This window comes from Grammomys surdaster, unplaced genomic scaffold, assembly GCF_004785775.1.
Source record: "Grammomys surdaster isolate TR1022 unplaced genomic scaffold, NIH_TR_1.0 135, whole genome shotgun sequence".
Classification (NCBI taxonomy): Eukaryota; Metazoa; Chordata; class Mammalia; order Rodentia; family Muridae; genus Grammomys; species Grammomys surdaster.
Genome location: NW_021604593.1, coordinates 3,367,089 through 3,394,084, shown reverse-complemented (window position 1 = coordinate 3,394,084; position 26,996 = coordinate 3,367,089). Strand labels below are relative to the sequence as shown.

At 43.4% G+C, this 26,996-nt stretch overlaps 1 protein-coding gene across 1 annotated transcript in view; it reads right to left on the bottom strand.

Moving 5' to 3' along the window:
• The window catches only part of Epb41l4a (erythrocyte membrane protein band 4.1 like 4A), a 209,476-nt gene that overhangs the window by 43,464 nt on the left and 139,016 nt on the right, over positions 1-26,996 (bottom strand). The window contains exons 10-12 of the mRNA XM_028762721.1: positions 20,195-20,286; positions 18,603-18,680; positions 13,952-14,073 (exon numbers count right to left, since the gene is read on the bottom strand). Coding sequence (XP_028618554.1) covers positions 13,952-14,073; positions 18,603-18,680; positions 20,195-20,286 — 292 coding nt within the window. The remainder of the gene's footprint in view (positions 1-13,951; positions 14,074-18,602; positions 18,681-20,194; positions 20,287-26,996) is intronic.

Here is a 26,996-nt window from a genome sequence, read left to right as displayed (position 1 = left end):
AGGTAGGGTAGAAATCCCAGATTGAAATTAAATAAATTCTACAACAGTTCTTTTTAAACATTTATTGATTATGTCTGCATATATGTGCCTGCATGAGTTTATGTACACTCCATATATTCTGGTGTTCAGAAGACACTGGGTCTCCTGAAACTGGAGTTATGGGAAGGTTGGAGTCACCTGATACGGATGCTGGGAACTGAACCTGTACCCTTTGCGATAGCAGCAAGCATTCCTAACAGCCGAGGGGTCTCTCTGGCCCTTAGAACGTAGTGCCTAATAAGATAAATGGATCTCATTTTCCTAATCGTTACATGTATTACATCCAATTAAGAAATTTACTTTTGGACCAGTTCTAGTGTGTACTCCTTTAATCTCAGCACTCTGGAAGCAGAGGTAGTTAAGATACATCTCTTTTAGTAGGAGGATAGCCTGGTCTACATAGCGAGCTCCAGGCCAGCCAAGGCCACATTGTGAGACCCTGTCAAAAAAGCAAAGCAAATAAAAAAGAACAAATATTACATTGAGGAAACTAGAGAGATTGCTCAGCAGTTAAGTTTGCTTGCTTCTCTTTCAGGGCGCAAGAGTTTACCTCTCAACACTCACACCAGTGGCTCACAACTGCCTGTAACTTCAGCTCCAGGGGGTCTGATGCCTTTGTATGGCTTCTACGGGAACCCGAATGTACATATGCACATACATACACATTTATAAATGACAATGTAGAACCCGAATGTACATATCCACATACATACACATTTATATACGACAAAATAATTTTTTTAAATTTTACTGTTGGATGGATGTGGTAGTGCACACCTTTAACCCCAGCACTCAGGAGGTAGCAATAGGCAAATTTCTGTCAGTTTGTAGGGCCAGCTTGCCCAACAAAGAGAGTTCCAGAATGATGAAGGCTACACAGTGAAACCTCATCTTTAAAAAAAATTACTTTTGTTAGAGTGAAGCAGTTTAACAATGGCTCTATTACCATTTTAATCCCGTTGGTTCTTGATGCTTCTTGTGCACATAAGCAACTAGAGATACAAAGTACTGTGCTAAGTGAGGGTCACATCAGCATCCCAAAGCACCTTGAACAGTTACAAATCTGGTGGTAACACATTATAAGCAATGATTTTTAATATTCTATTAGGTGACAAGTCCACTGGGTCCTTCAACTGTGTTGTTAAGTCAAAATGAGAAAATTGCTTAGGAAAGGGTATGTTACTTGATAACTAGAATCCTTTACTTCTCCAACGCCAACCAAGGAGGTTTAAAGGCACAGAGACAACAGGCTTCACATGGAGAACAGCTCGATTTTCCCTTGTCCACTATGGGAAGAGCTACTGCAAAGGGCACACTGGGGACAAGAGCCAGCATGTCTACTACCATAGACAGATTTCTTTCAGGAAAAAAATCTAAAAATTGATTCAACCTAAGCTACATGTGGCCTTAAAATCCTCTGTGACCTATTTCCCCTTCTTCTAATGAGTCAGGACCCTCGACCCCAGATGGGGAGGGCAATTTAGAGCTGAAGAAAAAAGCAGAAGCAAGGTGTAACTAACTATCCCCCACCCTTCCCCCACAGAGGGAGGCACATAGGGCGAGGCAGAGACACAGACACAGACAGGGACCATGGAGTAGAAAGTAAAAACCAAACAAAAACCACGCCCTCTGCCTTCTAACCTGTATTTTATTGTAGACACCTCAGTTATGACCCTATGGATGATTTAAACAATTTATTCATTTCCTTCCTAAATATTCTACCCTAGGAACCGCATAGGCCAGCTGGATACCTACAATGCTAGTCTTCAAAATAGCTTCTCTCATCAGTGATTACCTCAGCTCACATCCAAATTATCCTCCTTGATTTTCCCAAGGATTTGTTGTTGCTGTTGTTTGTTGAGATGTAGCCAAAGCTAGCCTTGAACTCACCGAGATCCATCCCCCTCTGCTGGGATTAAAAGTATAACCATCATGCCCAGCCTTTGTTATTGTTGTTGTAGACTTTTATTTTATTTTATACTTTATTATTTTATTTATGTGTCTGAGGATGTATACGGAGTGAAGGCACAACTACCTCACAGGGGTGCTGGAATCCCGATCTCTGTCCTCGGACAGAGAGGCCAGCACTCTTAACTGCTGAGTCATCTCTTCAGCCCCTCTCCTCTCAGTAAGCCCCACTGACAGGTAGCACTGCCTGCCTGCCTGAACTGTGTCTGCCTGCCTGCCTGCCTGCCTGCCTGCCTGAAGTGTGTCTGCCTGCCTGCCTGCCTGCCTGCCTGCCTGCCTGCCTGCCTGCCTGAACTGTGTCTGCCTGTCTGCCTGCCTGCCTGCCTGCCTGCCTAACTGTGTCTGCCATACCTCTAGGCTGTAAGGGTTAAGCATCCAAACATGATCTACAGATCTGTTTCTCATCTTTGCCGATTGACCCATTACTAGCTGATCTAATGATCTTGAACCTCCTGATCTCTGATCTCTTGCCTGCAAAATGGGGTACCTACCATCAAGCATTTATACAGTAAACAAGTAGATTAAATAAGACAGTTTATAGGAGGTCCTTGGCACAGCGTTTACAAGTGCTAAAGTCTTGTGTTTGTAACTTGTACAGATGAGTCGCCATGTTTGTTTGTTTGTTATTATTATTTATTTATTTTCTTGCATGAAATAGGTGCCATGCAACATGCCACAGAGGTGCTCGATAAATTCTTGCTAAATGAGAAGGGGAAGCTAACAGGTGTCTTTTGTGGTAAAGTTAAGGCTTGAATGTGAACAGATAATAGGTTTTCAGTTTTCCTTGCTTTTCTAATTTGGGTAGCTATGCTTGGAATGCCAAGAACTCACAGAAAGAAAGTACACAGTAGTTTCCCAGAATACATCTAATCAGACTAACCATACGTTCATAAATCTTTTACACAGCACAAATGAACGCAGGCTGCAAGGCCAAACAGAGAAGGGTGTAAACAAAAGGGAACATCCTTGAACAAACACTTCCCAGAGCTCACGGCAATTGACATGAAATTGCTTGGTAAAATGCCATCCTCCAAACCTTAGATCATTTCTTTCAGAAACGGGTTTGACAGTCCAAGCATGGTGGCTCAGCTCTGTGAGTTCAGCACTCTAGAGTCAGGCATGAGAAGCACAAGTTCAAGACCAGCCTGGACTAGTACCAATCAAGTTCCAGCAGACCAACTTGCTGTCCTTTCATAAATCAGCAGAATATCCGCTAGGGGCTGCAAGATGGCCCAGTAGGTACGGGTGCTTGCTGCCAAGCCTGAGAACCCAAATTCAATCCCCAGAATCCAGTGATGGAGGAAGAGGCTTGGCTCCCACATTTTATCTTCTACCCTCCACATATAGCATACCCTGGCACAGCTCCCTCTACACACATACATAAACAAACAAACAAATCTAAGCAAGTTGTATCTGCCAAAATAAGAAACCATGTAACAGGAGGGAAAAGCAAGTTTGACTATTTTCAAGAATTCTAGATGTTTTACTTTTTTTTTTTAATTTACACTGATTTTTAAAAATTATGTTCGCAGCATCCTAAAGATCTGGATTCAAATCCGAGTCTGTTCTTGTCTATTCACCTTTGAATGAGTGCTTTTAAACAACTGTTTTGGTCTCCTCGTTAATTAAAAAGAAAGAAACAAAGCTATCTCCTTTACAGTGTTACTAAGATCGTTTTTGTCCAGTGACAAAGCCAGCTCCGATTAAAAAGGCTTCCAAAGCACAACTGAAGACCCTATACAAAGTCTCTCTTGCCCTGTGTTCAAAGCAGTAGGATCCCTCAGTGTTTCTCAAGGCCAACTCCAATTTCCTTTCTCTGCAATCCAGCTGTCCAGGGCAGGACAAGGGACCACAACGCAGCCCCTGATGCTTGGCTCTGTAGAGCTAAGTGACCAGTCCACTGCATTCTAATCAGACGTCTCTGGAGGGGTCTGAGAGTTCCTCAGATACCCTATTCTTACAACAAACAAGGCCACACTTACAGAGGGCTGTCCCATCTGCCCTCTAGTTAGAAAAAGCAAAGAGCCAAAAACACCGCATGCCAAACAGGGCACTTGCGGCTGCAGTGGATGCAGTTCCTTTGTCTCCTGCCTCAGCTCTCCCGGCACCTGCTATAGCAACCTTGGACTCAGACTGAAATCAAAAACCAAGAGAAACAGAGCCATGCAGATGTATCCACTGCAGACTTAGTCTGAGAGTGAACTAGAGCTGTAAATCTCATGTGCTATGTGCTTCAGAAAACCTATGCCCCAAACAGAATTTCAAACAGCTCTAAAACCACTGCCTGGGGAGAAGTGGGGAGCACTGGAATTTTGTTTAACAGAGCATTTTTCTAACTTGAAATCAAGGCACAGTACCATAAATCCTGACAACAAACAAGTGTCCAAGCACGGCCAGTCCCACCACTGGCTTCCAAAGCACAAGGAGGTTCTAGAAGGGTTGGGGCCACAGCTGTGTGAACACAGCTGTCAAAGGCAAACACAAACGTCACAAGCCTCCCAGAGCAATGTTGCTCTCTCCCTGGTTCTCACCCAGATGGACAGTACTCATTTTTAATAAGGAGCTAACCAAACAGGCAAAATGTCAGTCATCTAGTCAATTTCAACTAAAAGAATAATTTAAAAGTAATATGGGGACACAGGTTAGTACAGCTGATATATTCAACTTGGAAATAAGGATTTCATTTAATCTTTGAGGGGGGTCTAAAGAATCTGCTAAAATGTTCTTTTGGACTATAAAATGCTACATATTCCCAAAGACAAAAAGTATACTTGTTATCTGAAGTTGTTTTCTGTCATGAGTGTTTTGCCGGCATGCATGTATGGGCACCACGTGTGTGCTGGTGCCCAGTGAGGTCAGCAGAGAGTATCAGATCCTTTAGGCTGGAGCTACTCATGGTTGTGAGTAACCACTAGGGACTCAGACTGGAACCTGAGTCCTCTACAAGAGCAACAAGTGCTCTTTACCACTGAGCCAACTCTCCAGCCCCACAAAGATATATTTTACAATGGGACGATAGTTTTCACAAATCTATGAGGTCTTTGAAGTGGCAAAAACCACACATACAACATTGCTTCTCCTAAAGGTTTTTGTATCTTTTGTGTGTGTGTGTTTGATCCTTCCAACTCTGAGTCAGGTAAGTCAGAGAACATACAAGAGGATTTTAGGGAGAAGAGGGGTCCTTAAAGTTTACATACCCAAATCCTTTGTTTTATGGACAATGGGGTGAGAGTCTGTGCTCTAAGGTCTGGTCAGTTAGACCAGAAATTATTTACAACCACACACCTTCCTCCCCTTGCCTCTTCCCTTTTCTTCACATACCACAGCATGCTTTCCCAAGGGAAAGAACTGGATAACCAGGCACCGAGCAACCTAAATTCTCCTCAGCGCATTCTGACATTCACTCAGGCTGGAGACAAAGTGGAGACTCAGATCTGGCCTTTATCTCAGTACAGTCACTTTAAGAAAGAAGAGCCCAAATCACATTCTGTCCAAAACCAAGTTAGCATCTGTTAAATCTCTAGAAACCATCTCCACCGCCACCAAAGAGCAGCTTAGGGTTTGAGTGCTTTGTTCTAATGCCCTGGGAAGAGAATTAACACTAATGTCTTCCCTTTCCTGTCCTTGGCTGACCTGGAGAGGAGAAGCAAACACAAACAAACAATCCTGAAGAGCCCAGCAGGTGTAAGCACTGTCATGTCCAGTCCCCTTCTACTCAGCTTCTCCTGTCCCCAGCCCTGCGTGATTTTAATCCAGACATCCTCCAAGCTAAAGAACTGGTTACTCTTAGCAATCACCCCACCTCCTCTGGTCTTGGCTCCTAATCTACAACACAAAGTCACTGTCCTACCTCTGACCCTGCAAGGCCTCTTTCTTCTCAGAAATCAGACAAGTTCTCCATGTGCACTGTTTGTAATCCCCTCTCACAGGAGGCTAATGTGAACGGGCACAGAGATCCCTTACGCCCACCTCTGAAGACTCAGCTCTGCTCACAGTGCAGAGAGAACATTGTTAGGCTCGTCACTTGCTGGGAACTTGTGGATTTCTGGACCCAGAGCCCTGAGTCCACCTTGCTCAGTAACATCCCCTCGCCTCTCTGAGCCCACAGGCCTTTGTCCTTCATCCTCTTTCCGCTGGCTTCTTGACACTGGAGACATTGCTGGCACTCCAGTTCTGTAAGGCTGGTCTGGTACTGTCCCGTTACTTGCTCTATGAATCACACTGCATGCTTTCTAGATCAGTGTCCTTGGCTCAGAGCCTTTTGAGACACTCTCTGTTGGAGGAATGTATGTATGTTTGAAACCATTTTTCCAGCATAATATATTGCTGACAATTATCTACTGGACTTTTAAAAATTACCACACAAACAATGAAATAAAATTCAAATAAAACAGATCTTCCTCTATTTTCCATTTGCTCAGAAACAAGTCCCTTTACAGGTTTTTACTGTTACCAGCTTGTTATACAGCCCACCTGCATATGTGTGCACACGTATACCCCACCTGCAATTCCTGAGTGTCTTTTTATACAACGGGAACACATGAGTCATTACTGGGGCCATGCTGCTTTGTCCTCTCTCCAATTCCTGCTTATGCTGTATTCCAGAGATCATTCTATATACTACGGCTGCCATGTTGGCTCTGTGGTCCCCGGGGAAGTCCAATCTCCCCCTTTCTAACCTAAAAGCTTACCCATGGTCATAGTGTCTCCTAAAAGAACTGAGTGGACACCATGTGTAGAGCTCACGCGATGAGCCAAGCACACAGGAATGCTCACTAAACCTTAGTTAACAGCATTCTCTTCCCTTGGCGGTCCCCTTATGGAGGCTGGAATTCCACAGCAAGTGTCATGGGGCTGTGGCATCATACCAACAAAAATTCAAACCCTGCTCTCAGACTTCGTTTGATGGATACATCGTACTGGACCCAGTGTGCATTCCTAGGTCAGGTTCTGACTACTGGGTATTTAGGTCATTAGGTGTGCCTACAACACCGCCTGCTCACTTAGAGAGGCAACATTGTTGAGCTTACTAAGACTTCCCTGATCCAGAGCCCTGGGCTCCCTGTGCTGTTGGCTCAACAATGCTCTCTCCCTCTCTGCACCCTATCCTTTCTTCTCTGTTCTCTTTCTAAGGTCTGCTTGATGTGAAAATGAACCCAGTAGGTCCAGCAACTCATTCCTTCATGCAGGGAAGCCCCCAGGCACAGAGGGAATGGTTAATTATGGAAACTTGAAAATCGTCAGGTAATGACGATTACAAATGTGTGGTAAGAAGGTATTTCCAATTCTGTCATAGGAAGTCCCAGGAGGGGCAGAGAACAATGTGCACTTGAAGTGTGTGTGTGTGTGGGGGGGTAGGTGTTGGCAGAAGGGGAAGGGAGTGTTCAGTGAGAGCGACACAAAAGGAACCCATTCTAGGGAAGTGTCGCACAACACTGTGAGTGCTTTGCACTGTCAAACTTACACTCAATGTTGTAAAGATGCTACCCTTCATAACATGTGTTTTCTTACCACAATTTAAAAGACATTAGCTTGGACTAAAGCATACTCTAAAAAGCAGGAAGTCAATAAGGAAGAAAATGTCTAAATGTGTTATTAGCACATTGAGTTCATGGCCAGCCTGGAACTCTATCTCAAAAAACAAAGGAAAGAAAACTGAACAGTGTGACTTGAACTCCTCTTCTTTTGAATTCTCTTAACATTGAATCTTGTTCAGTGACATGAAAGACTCCGAGTTCCTTCTCCATCCCGACTCATTATACTTACACGGCCTCTTCCCATGCCCCATTCTCTACTTCCGACAGTTCAGTAACAGTCATGTTATTATCCTTGTATGATGGCATCCATCCTAAGTATAAGTCAAACATGATGGATGGCTCTCAGAGGAAACTAAAGCGTACCCAGGTCCTGTTAAAGCCCAAGAAGATGTTCAACTTGTTTGAAACACCGTCTCCAGGACAACAACCCAGGAGCCAGGGCAAACATCATCACTTGACAGATGAAGAAACTGAGGCTCAAGGTAGTTATGTGTCTTTAAAATACTACGTGCTTAATGACATGGACCAGAGGCCAAATTACTAGATCTAGTAATCTAGATCTTTACTAGATCTGCCTTCCTGTATTTACTGGATCCACGTTGCCTTGGGTCGATGAAACACCAGTCCCTATTCACCCAGCTTCCCTTTTCTCTGCCTTACCATAAAAGATCTGATGGCCACAAGCTATGCTGGGTTTCAACCAACTCCCACCTAACACACTGAGTATCTACAGCAAGTGTCCAATAAATGCTTTTCTTGACATGACTCCAGCTGTCCAGAGCTACACTGCAGTGGGTGAGTGGTCTTCACAGCATCAAAGCTTTCTCCATCTCTCCTGCTTTGGCTGGACCAACCTGATGTGCACAACAGATATGCTAGACAGCTATCCACAGTTGAATCGTTGGTTATGGTCCAGAGCTGTGTGGCATCATGGCTCCCTGACTAACCTACTAATAACAAAGTATTAGTGCCAAGAGTGATGGAATTTTGGAAGGAAATGGGATTTTCTCCCAGATGTTACTAAAGAAGCCCACTGGGAGTCACAAGACAGGTGAAGGTATCTTATGACCATAGGGTAGGTCAACCATTTTCCCTAACTCTGCCAGTCAGGGATCCCAAAGAGGTAGGTGGTCCACAAACCAAATCTGCCACTCATTTAGCTCAATTTTTCTAAATGAAATTAATCATTAACACTTTAAATTTTGAAAAGCATACATAAATATCCAGGTTTTATGCTTCCTAAAACACCAGAAGATTCATGAAAAATAGTGGGCCTATTCTCCTGCCGCCATGGCCCAGGAAGTAACTGCTTGTACACCCAGCCCCAAGGATGCACTCATCATTTTGGGTACAGTGTTCATGGCGTCTTCCACAGAGCCAGAAGAAAGATGGAATAGTCTCTGCTGCTGACAGTGGGTCCCAGGGGAGACACTTAACTTCTTAGAAATATCCCACTGAAAGACTCAGGCGCTGCAGTACCGTCTGGATCACAGAAAGGCAAGGCAGGGGCCTGACGAGATGACTCTGTGATTCAGTGAGCTTACTGCTCTTGTAGAGGATGGGGTTTGGTTCCCTGAACCCATTCTGCAGCTTGTAACTCTTCTGTAACCCCAGCTGCAGGAAATCCAATGCCCTCTTCTGGCCACCATGGATGCCTGGCATGCACATGGTACACATGCATACATGCAGGCAAGCATTCATACACATAAAATAGTTTTTTAAATTTTTTTTTTAAAGGGAGACCATGCTGTCACTCTTCTTGCTTGAACTGGGTTCTATCTAAATATTCTATTATCCCTCCTGCCTATTTACAGCAGACACTTCTGACAAGAATCCACCTGCCTGTGTTGCCAAGACCTTATCAGAGACAGGGCTGTGAAAATATGCGTATTTCCTGCCTGCTACCTCCCTTCTAGCTCCACACACTGGGGCTCTATCCACGGAGGCAGCTCTGATCTGTAGGAATGCTCTGGCTGCCTGCCCTGGCACTGAACTCTCCTGGGTGGAGCAGCAGGCTATGGGGTGCAGAGTCTTGACTCTGGAATGTATTTCCTCATAGAGGTGCCAAGGCCTACGCTTGGCAGATTCTAAACACAATGACCTTTAAGCTACCAGACATTTATTATTCTTGACTGAGAGATGAATGCAAGGTCCTCTGAACTCAGAGAGCTGGGGTGTAGGTGAAGTAGGGCGTGTCATCTAATCAAACTGAATTGTTTTCTCTTCCAAAGGAACAAAAGAACATCTTCTAAAGCAAAAGGTGCATTGTAAGCTAAAATCGCAAACTGACAAGAACTAACCCTCTCTGGTCTATCGCAACCTATTAATTACGCAAAACTGTGACATGACAAGGTGGGAGTATATGCTGATAATTCCAAAAACCATAGTTCTGAAACCCCAGTGAGCATGTTAAAAGAATTCAATCCATAGAAAGCAACAGTCGGCCTTATTACAATAAAAAGAACCTTTGTCTTCTCTAACCTATAACTCCACTTCTGCCAAACACAAGGAGTCTTAAAACAATAACTCTGTATTTTAAAAAGTTTTACACTTGGTCTGGTAGAACAGCCCAAGGCCAGCCAGAAAACTTAACAAGATCCTGATCCTAAAAAAAAAAAAAATACATTTTTTAAAAAAAATTATGTTTTAATTATATGTAGGTGTGTTTGCACGTGGCCTTGGAGTTGGAGTTACAGGTTATTGTGAGCCACCTGCCACAGGTGCTGAAACCCTAACTTGTGTCCTCAGGAAGAGCAGCAAGCACTCTACTAAGCCACTCCTCCAATCTTTCAGAATAAAAATTAGAAAGAAACCTGGGGATATAGATCAGTGGTAAAGCATGCACCCAGGTTCAATACCCAATACTGGGGCGGGGGGCAGGGGGAGATTCAGTTTCTGCTATTTTTGTCAAAGTTTTCAAATATTTTAAATAACTATAGCAAGGTTATTTATTAAAGAAGTACTATTGTTTCCTTTAGCCAGTGAAAATTTGTAAGCTATTCCCCCTCAACTCTAGGGATAAAATCCAGGGCCCTGATACACTTTACCAAAGCACTGTATCCCAGCCTAGTTTAAATAAAAAATCAAATGAGAACTATTTCTTTCCTAACCAGTTAGTAATGACTGAGTCCTAGCAACTGAGATTTGAGAGAAAGGCTGAGCTGGGGGAACCAGTGAGGGAGGAGAGATGCAGGCTGCTGACAAGATGGAGTCTCTGGTTGGGATTCTGAGCCTAGGAGGCCTTATTGTAGATCCATCTGACTCCGTCTCTCTCAGAGAAGCTTTACAGAGATGGTCCTCCTCCACAGGGTCTGGGGGCAGGGGCTTGAACAAGAAAGTTCACAGTGATGATTGAGTGTAAGGACTAGAGAACGCTCTTCAGATGTTCACTTCAACTTAGGAGGCCAGCACCACTCTTCTTTCTCAGGAGTGCATCCACTGGAAAGCAGTCCTTGCTCAGTGGGTGATCCCACATGCACATGCATATGAGCACATTCCTTAGACTCAGTGAGTTTTAAAAAGTGACAAAAGAAACATAAAAAGAGGACGTTTGCTTATTAATCATAAACACGGGACAGGCAGCACAATGGGAATACATACACCTCACATAAAAAAAAGAATTATAATAAAATAAAACATAAGACCAGCAGTTACAAACTGGAAGTTTATGCCTGAGACACTGACTTACCTGAATTACTATGTAATTGTAGAAAAGCTCTCTGGGTGGACTGGACTAGCCCAGTTCTCCTTGTTCGCACTTTTCAAAACTAACTGTTAAATATGTAGGAAATGTCATAGGCTGAGTTAGGAAGCATCGGACACACCCAGCCCTTATTCCTGTGGCTCCCAGGGGAGGTGACATAGTGAGTCAGAAAAAGTTCTTCCAAGGACAGCTGAGATCTTCTCCTCATCCCGAACACTCGATGCCTGTCAGGCCATGTGAGTACAGAATACAAGAGCTACATTGCCTTTTGGAGTCCCTCGGGTGTGGCAGAGTGAAGAAAGATCAGTTCAGATTCTACCTGCCCCGGGAAGCTGCGTTAAGCACTGAGACAGCAGCTCACAGGGGATGCTAGGCCCTCTTACCCTTCTCGCCCTACTTAAGTAGTAAGTAATACATCCATGTCATGTGACTGTCTCTGTGTGTTCTGTCTCACCGGACTCATGGTAAGCAGTAAAATCAGGGTACAGCGGACCCCTTCCACAGTAAACTTGACCCGCCTTTGGAATCGTACAGTCCTTTTCAGTGAAATGGGGGTCATAGCAAGGTACTCTTACAGCAAATCTAACTTGTGGTTTATTTTCACCACTACAGAATCGTTATAAAGGATTGTGTCTTCGAGACTAATGGGAGGAGGAGACCTAAGTCAGGCAGATTAGACTGACTTTAGCAATGGTAAATCAGGCACCACTCCTATATCCAGGAAATCACACAACAAACTCACTCACTTCCTTCATGGGCTTGGTGTGAGGACAGAACGAAGCAGTGAGTGTCAAGTGTTACATCAAGTCGGGCTCAGTGGCAAATCCCTTTTAATTCCAGCATTTGAGGGGCAGTGTCAGGCAGGTTTCTTTGAGCCAAAAGCCAGCCTGGTCTACATAGTGAGTTCCAGGACAGCCGGGCTATAAAAGACAGAGGGTCTGTCTTAGAAAGAAGTAAAAGAAGGAAGGAAAAGAAGGAAAGAAAAGGGAAGGGAAGCAAAGGAAAGAGGTGGGAGACAGACAGACAGACAGGCAGTCAGGCAGGCGGCACCAGCTCTCACACAAAGGCTAGATGTTGGTTCTTAACAACTTATTTCAAAGAATATAGTAGACTCCAGAGTTTCTGTCCATAAATAGAAAGCCCTCTCCCTATCTCCTTATATCTCCTAGGACATGCTTTCCTCTGCTGTAAAAAAGAAATGTGCTTTTATCAGTGCGCTGCCTTGCAGGGCTATGATGAGGCTGGAAGGAGATGCTGCATGTGTGAGGGCTCAGAGAGGACCACACAAGGCCTGGAGAGGTGTTTGGCAAGAAACTCCTGTGAGCTTTGAGTACCAAACACTAAAACTGACTGACTAGGTGGGTTTATTAAAGACATAGTATATATTAGCAATATAAAATAGCTAAACAACACAATGTCCACCAACACCCACATAGAAAAAACTGATAAGCATCAGGGTGCATACTTAGCCCTTAGTGCTCTATACAAAGCTGATACAAAGAACCAAGACCACATCCCATGGCCTATTCACACAACATTAAAAACATACAATTAGACGTGCTCAGAAAAAGGCTTCACATGCAGCAAAGTTACAAAGCAGAGTAAATAATTACCATGAGTTAAACACGATCTCTGACCCAGAAGACGGGATGCAGATGGTATGACTAGGGAGCCGTAGACGATTCTGAGCATTGCTACTGTGGCTAAACGTCACACGCATACAGATACCCATAATCAAGTATGTATGTGCATCTGTGATTTCATGTACTTCCATATTATGTTTCATAATACAAATAAAGAACAGTAATTATAAAAAGCTGTTCTGGGCTCCTTGCAATTATATCAACAATGCTTTATTATATTTTTAAAAAAAAACCCTTTATTAGAAGTTATTTTGGTTCAATCTCAGAGGCACTAAATTGGTAAATTATTCACTTAAAACTCCTCCAAAAACAAAGTTTAATCATTAAGGAAGACGTAGGAAACTATTCAAGGGACTATTCCACCTGCTCATTGGTTATTACTGATCCCAGCGCTTGGGCGGTAGAGGTGGAAGATGAGGAGTTCAAGGCCAGCTTTGTGTACATAGTCTAGGCAAGTCTGAGCTATATTTTGCATTCCTCCAAAATACAGAAAATAACAATAATAATGTTAAGTAATAGTAATTACTAATTGTTCGAAACTTTCCAGAATCAAGCCAACATTTCTAGCGTTAGCAGCAGAGAGACTGGAGCTGCGGAGAGGGCTGGATGGCCACAGCGTTTGCAGTATACACAGTATACGTGTGAGAACCTGAGTCACAACCCTCTGGCCCCAAGGAAAGGCTGGGTGTGGTAGTGCACCCATAACCCTTTGTTCCTACAGTAAAATGGGAGACAGAGTCAAGATGATCACCAGAAGGTCACAGGTTGGCAAGCCTGGTATATGCAGCTATGAACAACCAGAAAGAGACCCTGTCTCAAACAAGACAGAAAGCGAAGACCAACACCCAAGGTTGTCCCAACCTCCACATGCGAAATGCCATGTGTGCAGCCTCATTCACATACAAAATGTTAGCATATACATACACACATACAAACATGCGTTTAGTGTGCTCAAAATAAAAGGACTGCATAACTTGAGTCACCACCTGAACGCGTTTCACACACCAGCCTAAAAGAAAATGCTAGACCACTTGGATGTCCTGGGGTTCGAGACTACTCACCAGCGGGCTGAGTCTGTGCTACCCTCTTGGGGTACGTCTTGCTTCGACTTCTCACCACGTTCTGATTGGGCCGGGGAAGTTGGATAGAAAGATCTCGGCTCATTTGCAAAGCTGTCCTGCCACTTGAAAATGCAACACGTTGATTAGCAAAAGTAAAACCGTATGGCCTTGGAGTTAAACACAGTCCAGCCAGAGTGTCTTGCAAAGAAAAAGAAAAACAACAACAACAACACAGATTCAACAGGCCGTAAGCATTCGGAGGTTTTTAGTTGATGTCCATTATACTACTACCAAGAAGGTGTCACTAGACTAAGGCAGGGAATTATAGCATCTGAGAAGAAGAGCTTGCTGAGGGACCAGAGGGAGGGAAGGTTTATCAAAGATGGGCTCAGGGGAGGAATGGGCTAAAAACAGACATTACTGATGGCCTTGAGGTCCACAGCCAAAAACTAGACAAGTCACGGTGGTGGTGGGGGGACCATGCAAGGGGTAAAGACAAGACTGTCTCACGCTCATGCAGCAAGTGAGAAAGTATCAATATTAGTGGATTTTTTCTAAGCTCTTGGGCACAGTCAGTCATTTATCATATCTCTTCGCTTAACAAACCACGTGTCCAGGTAAAGAGAACAGGTCTGGAAGCCAACACAGGCCCGACCCTCCAGAGATCCTGTGAGGACTTGGAGCCTAAGCTTCTTTCTCCCCTCCTTCCCTCCCTCCCCCCCCCCCCCACACACGCACGCACACACGCACATAGTCTTACATATTGACTGTTTAGCCTCCAACCAGTGGCTCCGAATAAGAGGTGACTGGGTTGTGAGGTCCATAGCCTCAGCAGTGGATTAATCCATTGGTTAGTTATGGCCCAACAGACTGCTAGAAGGTGGGGGTTAGCTGCAGGAAGCAGGTGAACCGAGGTGCCTTTCAAGTGAATGTGTACATATCGGGACCCAGATCTATCTGAGCCCTCTCTTCTTCCCTTCCCGCCCCCTTCCTCTTTAGCATGAGCTCATCAGTGTGTCCCACCCCACACTCCCACTTCCATGATGCTTCCATCAAAGACCTAAAGCAATGGACCCAGCTATCCTTCAACTGAAATCTCTGAAACTACAAACCAAAATAAATCACTCCCCATCCAGCTCGGAGGCCATGTGCACAGGCTCTTTTCCTGAAAAGCATTAAAAATTCCATAGAGAGACAAGACATTCTCCGTTATTATTTAGAACATGAATATTGTAAGACCACCTCCTGTAGATTTTATCTAGTGTCAAAAAGGCTTGGACAGTGTATACCTCACTGCACAGAGGAAAAACCATTTGTCATAAAAATATAACTAAATATGCAGACCACTGGGACATTTTATAATGAGATTATACTTTCTTATTCAATTTTTCTTCATAGTTTCTCTCTCAGGAACAAAGTAATAAGAAAATAACATCCCAAGATTAATAAGACTAAGGTCCAGAAACATCAGCTAATCTACTACAGGCTACGCAAAGCCCAGGGCTGGAACTGGCCTCAGGCTCCCCGTCTGGTCAGTACAGAGCAGGCTGCAGACACGGAGGAACAGAACACTTAGCTGTTTAATTTCAAACTCCAAGCCCCATGGAAAACTCAGCGCTGCCTTTTCCTAGACATTTCATCTTTGAAGGTTTGTTTGTTTGTTTTTAAACCTCTACAGCATGCTTTCTCTCATCTACACTACACTGCACCTCTTTTCTCTGTGCTTCTAGTGATGGTATGCACTTATGAAGTACCCCACCTCTGTGCCCCCCTCACCCTAGCATTGTGTCTTCTCTGTTCTGGCTGGCAAAGCCACAGTTACTTCAGCATCAAAGTTACAGAGAGGCAAACGGGGAAAGTTACATGGCCTTCAGATTCCAGATTTACTGTTCTCGGGCCTTAGCTTAATTACTTTCCCAGGGGAGCACTCCAATTTCTATTCTATAACTGAGATACCTCTTTGGGCCACCATGCAGATCAAATGAGCAGTGCCTTGGAAAACACCTGACACCGAGGAGGAGATTCTGAGAACCGGGTCTCTTCCACGTCATGAAATCTGAGAGCTCCTATGCTTCAGGCCTACAGAGAGGACTCCGCTCCTCAGGCCTCCTATGAAATTCCTGCAACTTGTCCTTTCAAGGAGCTTAGCAACAGATAAGGGGGAAAGCTAATTTTCAAGGGACTCTAAAAAGGAGATATCAACATGTAACAAAATACTTAGTCAGATTTAATCAATCTTCATTTAGATTACTGGTTCCTCAAAATAAAATCAAAAGAATCAATGCGGCAGACTTCAGCTCAGTCTTCTTCCCAATTTAATTTTGAGACCTGACTGTCCCACATCACTTAAAAATGTTTGGCTTTCCCTTCTTAAGTAGTTTTTCTTCCCTTCGTAACTATTCTATAACTGAGATACCTCTTTGGGCCACCATGCAGATCAAATGAGCAGTGCCTTGGAAAGCACCTGACACCGAGGAGAAGATTCTGAGAACGGGGTCTCGTCCACATCGTGAAATCTGAGAGCTCCTATGCTTCAGGCCTACTATGAAATTCCTGCAACTTTTAATTTTCCTAAGAGATACAAGAATCAACCTGGCCTTTTTTAAGCCCTAAGACAGAAGTGAGAGTAAAGTCTGGAAGCCTGTTTTCCATTATTTACATACACAGCACAAGGGCCCCTACAAGAACCACACACACACACACACACACACACACACACACACACACATGCTCCTGGGACATGGCTCCTTTACCTCCATCTCACAACCTGCAAGAAGTGACTATTGTACTCCAGAACTATTTCAGGGTATCTCCAGATTACTTTAACAAAGAGCCAGACACATGATACTGGTTAAAAGGATGTTAGTTTGCCAACTCTTGTCACTAAACAGCCTACATTGGTGAACACCCAGCAATCAGAGACCTGTCCTGCCTGACCTCTGACCAGACAGATGAAATACCTCTTTCCCACAGGTGGCATTAAAGTCAGTGCTTCCTACACAAAAATAGATTTGGGTCTCATTAAGATTTAACAGGCAGTTAACATTAGCCATGAAATCCGAGCAGATTTAGCCGAGCGTCCAATTTCTGCAAAGGTTACCTTTAATTGCTTTCTTGGAGAAAAATTTTATTTAATATGCAAAATCCAATAAAAATAATTTCTAATGGTGATTCTCACTAGCCATAATATTTGCATTTCAATACATTTGAGGAATCAGGTGTGGCTACATTTGCAGAAGCCAGCTACCTCCAGCATGTGTTAAACAGCACGACTATAACTTTAATCATCTAAACACTAATAAGACAGATGTCTTCACACTAGCTGCAGTCAGTTGACAAGGAGACAGATTTAAGTGTGTTCTCTCTAGCCTTGACAATACCATGATTGGAAAAACAGCACAAATACTAGTTACTACCCATTCTTCTTAGAATAAAAGTAAGTACTATTTTCTTAAATATCTCATGATCATATTCTTGTCTAAGGAAGAGCTCTGCAAAGCCAAAGGCTAAATATTTACACCTCAACAAAAACCTTCATACAAACAGAAGTACCTCGAATAAATGATACATTTTTTTTTAGCCAATAAGAGAGTAAATACCCTACTAGATACCATGTTAACAGGACATACTGGACATCTACTGTTGATCATTCTTACTGGTTGTCTCTCAGATTTGACACTTCAAAATGGGTCCTTAAAAGAGAAGACTTAAGATCTGGCATACCATAGTCTTATAAACCCAACTTTCTTTTTAAAATCTCCCATGTAAGTATTTCACCCACTGATGTCCCTTATCAGCAGAGGGAGTAGCCTCCTATCCCCAGGTGGTGTTTCTACACCCTGCTTGGCTTCCCCAGGTCTGGCGGCTTGCTTCTCTGCCTGAGTCATACTGCATCTCTTTGATGGCAGTGTGGTTCCAACTGAGTCTTTCTATATCGGGAGCCCTAAAGACATTCCTCACACACCACAGCTCTCCACTGAACAGAAGGAACTCAACTAAAACAAATGCTTCTTCAAAATACAGAGCTCAGTCCCACTTTTAAGGTGGGCATTGAAGAAAGAATTAAGCACCTAGCTGCATGGTGGTCAAAGTTTTCTCTCCACAGGCTGAACCTGTAGGTAATAGCACAGAAGACTGTGATGACTAACAGAAGCAATATTACGCATTAAACAACAATGGTTTAACACTAAACAAGGTTAATATGTAATTAGCAGTACTATAAGCAGGTTTTATACTTATGTAAGTTCTGTATGTAAAGACATGTTTTGATGTAGAATATAAATGATATGCTGTGTTCAATATGGGATCCACTGAATACCCTAACATCACAACCAGTCAGTCACAATCCAGAATATCTGCTTTGTTTTATAATCACAGAACATAATTGAAAATAACTGATAATTACAACAAAATGAAATCCTGAATTTATAAAATCTACTATGCTCTGAAAGCCTGTAATTTTAATATAGCTAATGGAGATGTAAAATACATTTAAAACTGGAAAATCATTTCTGTCAGGAAAGATTTATTTATACGGCACACTGGCACGGCTGGAGGACGAAACTCACATATTTCATTATGTCTGTATGCAGGTAACTAAATTAAAAACCTATTTACATACACAAACCCCAAGCAGGGAAATGTCACTTACCTGTACCGATGTTTATAACTTATGGACCCAAACTTGCTGAGTTTTCTTGATAATGAATTTGACTCTGTTTCTGGCATTCTAGTTAATTTAAAAAAAGAAAACCAAAGACTTGTAAATACTAGTACTTATACAATATATGAACACAAAGCTATACAGGAAACTATTTCATAGAGATAGTCAAAATATTTTCCGTATTCTACATGCTAGGAAGAAAAGAGTCAGCAATTATTTTAAAGTTTATGTTTAATTATGTGTGTGTGTTTATGCCTGCATGTACGTGCATGTGAGTGCAGGTACCCACGGAGGCCAGAAAAGGGCATCAGATACCCTGGATCTGGAGCTAAAGGCGGTTGTGAGCTGCCTGACACTGAGTTCTGAAAATGCTCTATAGGACAGCAAGCTCCCTGAACAACGGAGCCATGTGTCCAGATCAAGAACTGCAACCAGTTACATTTAGCTCAATTTGAAACACAACTCACTTTGGAATATTAAGTGCATAAACATCAAATACTCAGATTTTCTGACATTCTCTAGGAAAGGCTAATGGCAGTTTACCATGTTCTTTCTTTTATTTTCTTGGGAATTCTGTCACCATTCTAATTTACCCATGTGAAGGATAGATGGCAGCTAATCACATTAGATGGTGCTGGGTCACTCTTTTTGTACCACATATTCCAGCATTTTCCATGTTGTACAATGTATTCCAGTATTTTCCATTTTGTACAATATATTCCAATATTTTCCATGTCAGGGCACTCTGAACAGACACCAGCATGGAGAGATCCTGGGCCAATGAATGTGAGAAGTCTTAGACTTCTGGCTCACTTCTCTCCTCTAATAGGCTTGTACAAACTGTACAAAGGACAAGGCCTCACTACGTAGCCCAGGCTGGCCTGGAACTCAGAGATCTTCTTGCCTCTGCCTCCCTTGCTGGTATAGAAGGCTTGTGCCTAGAGGATTAGCAGTCATTTTGTGATATTCCCAATACAGAGAAAACTGTTCCACATAAAGAGTTTGGGAATAAGGGGAAGAAGCCAATCTTGAGTCAATAAACAAGGTGTTATCAGCTGACGTTGCTTTGTTTTGATTTAAACTTCACGACACAGGCCATAAAACAATTAACAACAACAATAACAACAACAACAACAACAATAATAATAATAAAGACTGTAATAATGTAGAAAGTGTACCTACAGAGCCATGTGTCATGGTACATGCCTACAATCCCAGTATGTGGGAGGCAGAGACAGGAGGATTACCCCATCTGCACTGAGATACCCCAAAGGTATCTCATCTTCAGTCCATTCACAGCAAAGCACCGAATTTCCACCCATGTCACACAGACGCTAGGTAATTCTGAGCTTTTTACATAAAGTTTCTAAAAACCATCCCTGAGTCTTTCTCACAGTGTGAGTGAAGATCTATCTGAACATAAGTGTGAACATCGACGTACACATACATATGTGCACAGATGTGCACTAATGCACTCAAGAGGCCGAGGAGCTGAGTAAACTAAGGAAACATTTCTACATTCATGGAACAGAATACTTGTCAAGAAAATCAACAGAAGACAAAACGTTCCATTAACATACCTGAAAAATGTGTGGTGCTCCACACTGCATTTCCAGAGGTGCTTGCAAGCAGTTTTGCTCCGAGCTTCAAAAAAGAATGAGGTTTCATTACACTGCAAGAGACAGAGAACACCGATTACTGGTTGGAACGCTCTTCAGATGGCAGCCCTCCTTCAGGGAACAGAAACTCAGGTAACAGAGATTAGTGCCGAAAGATAGCCATTTTTTGGAAGGTTACATTAAAAATTACTTTCCATGCCAGGCAGTGGTGGCACAGGCAGATATCTGTGAATTTGACACCAGTCTGGTGTATAGAGTGACTTCCAGGAGAGCCAAGGCTACACAATAAAACTCTATCTCAAAAAAACAACAACAAAAATACTTTCCACTGACTACAATTATGAAACATGACTTCTATTTAAATCTCAACGCAGTTACCTCCATAATCCAAGCAATGGCACAGGAAACCTACAAGACTGCCCATCATAAACAGCCACTGTGCACACAAAAACATTGTGGAATTCGGCTCCTAATAAAGGGGGAGATGTCCACACATACAATGCTTAGCCCTACTGCTTTCAGAAAAGGAGAAATCATGCTTAAACTCTGTCTGAGTCTCAGGGAGAACCAGTGAGGGGCAGCCTCCAGCGCACTCAACCAGCGGGTGGATCAAATTAAAGTACATGACAGATGCAGCATGTCATGAAACATGTACAAAACTCTTTAACTGCCATTAATCTAGCGGTTATTTGATATATAAGAAACTAAAACCACATTAAAGGTATCTCTATTTTGTGTGTATGTGAAATGCTATTTTAAAAGACTAAACAAAATATAAAGCAAAAACCAAATGAGCACCATAGGCCCTATGAAGTTATACAGTGATAATTCAGCTTCAAATTTACAAGTCAAACACCAGTTTTGAACACAGCAAACCTTGTCGAATGAGCTTCCTATGGACTCATAAACACAGTATCAGCAGTGCACAGGAGTAACTGGAGTATCTGTCCACCATTTTAACAAGGAATCTGACACTGTCTACATACATGAAGTCCTCCCAAGCCCAACTGGAATGACTCTGCCAACTCAGGGATGTATTTGCAAAATGTGGACATGGCAGAAGTGTGGCCACCGTTCACATTACGGCAACGTTAGCTCCATATCAAGACCTTACAAAGTAAAGGAAGGACATTAGGGCGATTCTCAGGCTCTCTGTTTGGGTGTTACCATCAGTAAACAGCAAATGGGGAAAACTGGAGAAAATAAGCAGTAAGGTCAGGACAAGGTGTTAATGCTCATGGAATGGCAAGTGAGCCAGAACATATGCGGGTGCCCCCGCTCAAAAGACAGGTCAACAGGCGCCCGCTCAAAAGAGAGGTCATGCTGCTCACACAAGCACTGCCCCTGAGAACGCACAGATGGCCAGAACAGAGGCAAGTGTTAAAGGTAAGTCAATGCTTGTGAGATGGGTCAAGATGCACCAGGAGACAATGTCAAAGAGGCTGGGGAGAGATGTCTCAGGAGACACAGGAAGGTCAAGTGGGTTTCAAAGACAGTTACTGTTTTCCACAGTGAGACTCTCTGGTGGCTTCTGTGCACAAGTTAGAGATGAGGAAAGAATTTAGTAAATTTAGAACGTCTTTTCCTCAACAGCAAAAGCACCTAAGGCTGGAGAAGAACAGAGACTGGAGCCGGTAAGAAAGCTCAGGCTCCCGAGATGAGATGGGAGTGCACACAGAGCAAGCTCTCTTCCAGTTCTCTTTTCAAAAGCCGTGTGTGTGTGTGCGCACACATAGACACAGAGACACACACCACACTCACACACACACACACACAAACACAGAAAGAGAGAGACAGAGAGAGACAGAGACAGAGAGAGAACACAGGGTACACAAGGTGGATTCACTATTAACAATTCAATCCCTCCCTACTGCCACTGTCTCCAGATCTGGCCACCACTGGGCTGTCGTAACTACAGTGTCCAGTGTCCAGGTCACCCATCTGAGAGTTTGCCTGTGAGTAAATTCTACAGGGGCAAGTCCTTAAGGAAAGGGGACTAACAGGACAGGCTGCCTGTCCCTCTGCCACTCAAGGATGGCAGCACCAGGCATGGCAGTGAACACAGCCTCACCACCTGCTGGACACAGTACTGAAGACACGACCTCTATAACACACATTTCAGCAAAAGCATCCATCAAGAAGGTATTTAAGTGCCTAAGTACCTCAAATGTTCAAAATCTTTAATTACACAGAACCTAAATTTCCAAAGATACCGAGGAAATTCTAAATGACTCAGTCTTTGAAATAAAACAGATTCCCTCCTAATTTCAAACTTCCCTTGGGTTGTTTTTTACTTTATCCTTCACATGTCTATATTATTTCTCCTTTCTTACTGAAAGACGTCAAAGGATGTCTAAATTCTTAATATATATTTAATCTATCATCACTAATGAAAAGATAAAAGGTACTTCAAATCCAACTGGAATTTGGGGTTTCTCATTTTGGGGCACAGACACAGTAGAGGAACCCAGGAGCCTCCCACAGGCCCTCCTAATTACTTCTGCCATGAGCCAGTGCAAGTATGAACTCATCCCCCGTTTACAGAAGGCTTCAAACAAGCTGCCTATTTTCTTTTGCATTACTGACAGAATGACTCAAATACCAAAGGAAGATTAATGTTACTGAAAGCAGAGCCAGGTATTCTGAGTAAATTCAGGGTACTTTTGGCACGTGCGGCTGGCACCGATGTGCTGACAAGGCATTTCTGGACTGTTTCAGGGTACACACGGCCACTCACGTTTCCACTCCTTCCACTCAGAAGCTTGATGGAAGAAAGCTGCAAGCCTCTGAGTACAGCTGAAACACGCTCCCCAGCATCCCCCAGCATCCCCCAGAATCCCCCAGCATCCCCCAGCATCCCCCAGCATCCCCCAGCATCCCCCAGCATCCAGAGCTTGCTGAATCACTCAAGGGCCTCTAACACTTCAGTCGTTCATGCTGCAAGCAACGCTGCTGTCTGGGTCTGTTCTTTTACTTAGTAAGTTAACCAAGCTTAAGTCACTTGTAGCTAAGATAGAACGTTGGTGCCACTGTTCCTGGGGTCTCTGATATCCACAAATTCCCAACCAAGTACCTTTCATCTTCTAGGTGTTTCTAGGTGTTTCTGTTTATCGTTGCTGGATGTCTTTCTTGGTGAGCTTAAGAATAGGTGTGTGTGTGTGTGTGTGTGTGTGTGTGTGTGTGTGTACGCGTGCACAAATGGCTACTTTGCTGGCTTCTACTCTGTGCATTGTCACTGCTGACAGGATCACTGAAGTGGTTTACACTGCAAGGACACAGCCACTTAGGCGTCCACTCCATTTTCACTGTCCCTCAAGTCTGTGCTTCTTGACACAAGAGCCTGTGTCACAAAGTCCTGTGCTCAAACGGCTTCTCCTTGTTTCTGTGGAGACACAGCCACAGGTGGGTGCCCTGTCATTTCTCAGCCCCCTGGAATTATGGGAATAAGCATATTCACAATCCTATTAAACAATTCCCACATCTAAGGTCACTAGAAGCAACCCAAGATAGAGGGCATGGGGGTTAGTAAGATCACTCAGTGGGTAAAGGCCAACGACCTGACTCCATTCCTGGGACCCACGTGATGGAAAGAGAAAACAAACTCCCACGACCTGTCCTCTGACCTCCACATGTGTGCTCGGGCACACATGTACTCCCGCACATACACAAACACTCGCATATACAAATTCATATGAAATAAATATGATTTTAAAAAGATAGACTGCATAGGCATAGGCCACTGGAGAGCAAGAGAGCCGTGTTTCTGAGTATGGTCAGCCATAGTTGATCTGAAAATACCCGAAGACCTGCGGCAGAGAGGCTTCCTACCAAGGCCTCAGCAAGGAGCAGGAGAGGCTCAGGAGAAGCATTAAGTCTGAAATACTATAGGTATTTTTGCACTCAATCTAACCAGATTTATGTAAGTATTTTGTACTTTTTTTTTTATTTAATGTCTGAGTGGCCCACTGAGGCCAGAAGAAGGCACCACATCTCCTTATAAACGGTTACAACTCATTATGTGGTTGCTGGGATTTGAATTCAGGACCTCTGGAAGAGCATCCAGTGCTCCTAACCACTGAGCCATATCTCCAGCCAGCTTTTTATACTTTTAAACTACTTTAGGCATGATGAGAGAAACAAAAAGAATAAGAAGCTTGATAACAAATGAATAAGATAACCTCCTTCTCGACTCTGGACTCTGACAGAACAAAGGCAAGCAGTGACATTGAATGTAGACATTCTTTGGTTGGAAACTCACACCAGATGTACAGGCTTTTAAGTACAGGAGGGGAGATCATCCTTTCAAATGGCTGAGACCGAATGGCTGCTGTTTTAAACACTGTACTGTGCGGCCTGCGGGAGACACGGGCGTGATGTTTGCGCTAATGATTTTCATTGTCTTTTTCATTACTCTTCCCTCAACGCTCGCCAAGTTCAAACCTGACTTTGTTAAATGCCACTTTTGTTATTACACAAAAAGGGGAGTCAGAGAGAAATGTTAAAGCCCTGAGTACATCTCACTTGTTCTTTCAAGCCAAGCTTCGTCCTTACATATTGTACTGCTGCCAAAGGAGTTTTAAGAATGTATATTTTACATACTCCAGTTTGAAAAGATAGAAAATACAAACACTTCTCAACATACATGGATCATGTAGAGTAGGCATATATGTTCACATCAAATATAAATAGTTTTGAAATATATGTAGCATAGCTCTGTTTGGCTTGGGTTTTTGTTGGTGGTGGCAGTTGCTTTTTGAGACAGGGTCACACTGTGCCACCCTGGTTGACTTCTACAACCAAAGAACTAAAGCAAGGGCTGGGGAGGTAACCTGGTGGGTAATGTGCTGGGATCTGTTGTTAGGAAACAGTCTAATGGCACTATTGCATTGGCTGAAGTGACGGCATAGACATCTGGTAAGATACAATGAGTTTTTAATGGATGAATTCCATTCATTCACGGTTAATGGTAGTTGATAGTCTTTGCTCTAAAATTTTTGCTCCTTTTGAAAAAAAAATATGGTTTAGTCTATTTTAATTATGGAGAAAGTCAACAAAATGTTTAACGAATAAAACAGAAGAAGAAACATGGGCTGAAAGATGTAGGCTTCCCTCCAGCAGGAACTATCCACAGACAAGGGTGGCAGATACAAGGTGAAACCGTAGGAGGCCATGTCAGAGGCCACGAAAGCTCAGGTGAGAAGCACAGACTGGGGGCTTCTCATACCAGCCTTGGACTAAGTAGTTTCAGTCTCCTAAGGCGTCTGCAGGTAGATGTTACCATATATCTCCACCATCTCCACAACCCATCTCCTACTACAGGCAAGGGGCATGGGTGAAACTGTGAAAGTGAACTGTCCGAAGTTAGCCAGCCAGTGGCCACCTTTAGCTTAAGCCATGCTACCTAACCACAACCCCATCATTAATTGTAAGGGACTGGAACAGAACAGTCACAAGGCATCAGGGCCCAAATATTACTGAGAGGGTTACACGTCATAATTTGTATTTCAGGTATCTTCAGGTACCTTCAATACTTCATACTATGGATAGAAATGGACAACTGTGTGATACTGGAGTTGGGGAGGAACATATAGAAAACATAAGCAAAAAGCCTGCATACACACTTATCCTTTGGTCAAACAATCCTACTCCAAAGACCTGACACCACACGGCCACTCCAAACACACTGATGGACAGTTACGCATTGAAGGAACACAAACTATTTAAAAATACCTGAACATCCAGGCACAAGCAGTGGGGTGACTACATGAGACTCAAACCAACTGAAGCTTATAAGATCGAGGGGAAGAAGGCTCAGGAGCAGAGTATATACAAGGCCTGGGCTCCACCTCAGCATCAGGAAAGAAATGATAAAAAAAAAAGAACTAGAAGCTGGGCAGTGGTGGCGCACACCTTTAATCCCAGCACTTGGGAGGCAGAGGCAGGTGGATTTCTGAGTTCAAGGCCAGCCTGGTCTTCAGAGTGAGTTCCAGGACAGCCAGGGCTACACAGAGAAACCCTGTCTCGAAAAACCAAAAAAAAGAAAAGAAAACAACAACAACAACAACAAAAGAATACAGAGTTATTCTGAGGTTTGGCCTGATGCTATGTATTATAATGCTAAGTGTAGGCCCCTAAGACCTGGTTGACCCAAGTGACACTATGTGACCTTATCCCCAACTTATTTCTGGTTGGTGTATAAATATGCTGACAGCCAATAGCTGGGCAGAAGAGACACAGGCAGGGTGTAGGGTTCCCAGGCTTGGAGCCAGAGGAGACGCACAAGGGGTGAAGAAGAAGGTGGAGAGAGGAGAAGGTGCCATAGAGTAAGAATCTTAAAATAATGGCCATGTGGTTTAGCTAACTGGAGTTAAGAACAGCCCAGATGAAACATGGCAAATTATATAATGGGACTGTTGACTGGGAAATAGCATAGAGGAGAGACATCTGCCCAGCTCTTGTACTGATTAAGGCTTACTATAAATATAAAGGTTGTGTGTGTCTTTTATCTGGGAATTAAATGGTCAAAGGCAGGGTAGAAGCCCAGGACTGATATTGAATGTTTCAACAACAGAGTTATTTCTAGAACACAAATAAGGGAAACGTACACATACCTTTACACTATGCAACCTTCAGGTTAAAAAAAGAATAATGCCCACTTCCCTTCTGCCCCTGCCTGGTCCTCTGGGCTGGAGCAGACACAGAGTCGGTCTGCTCCCGTCCTGTTGAGAAACTGAATCCTGAGTCATCCAGGAGCCACTGCACT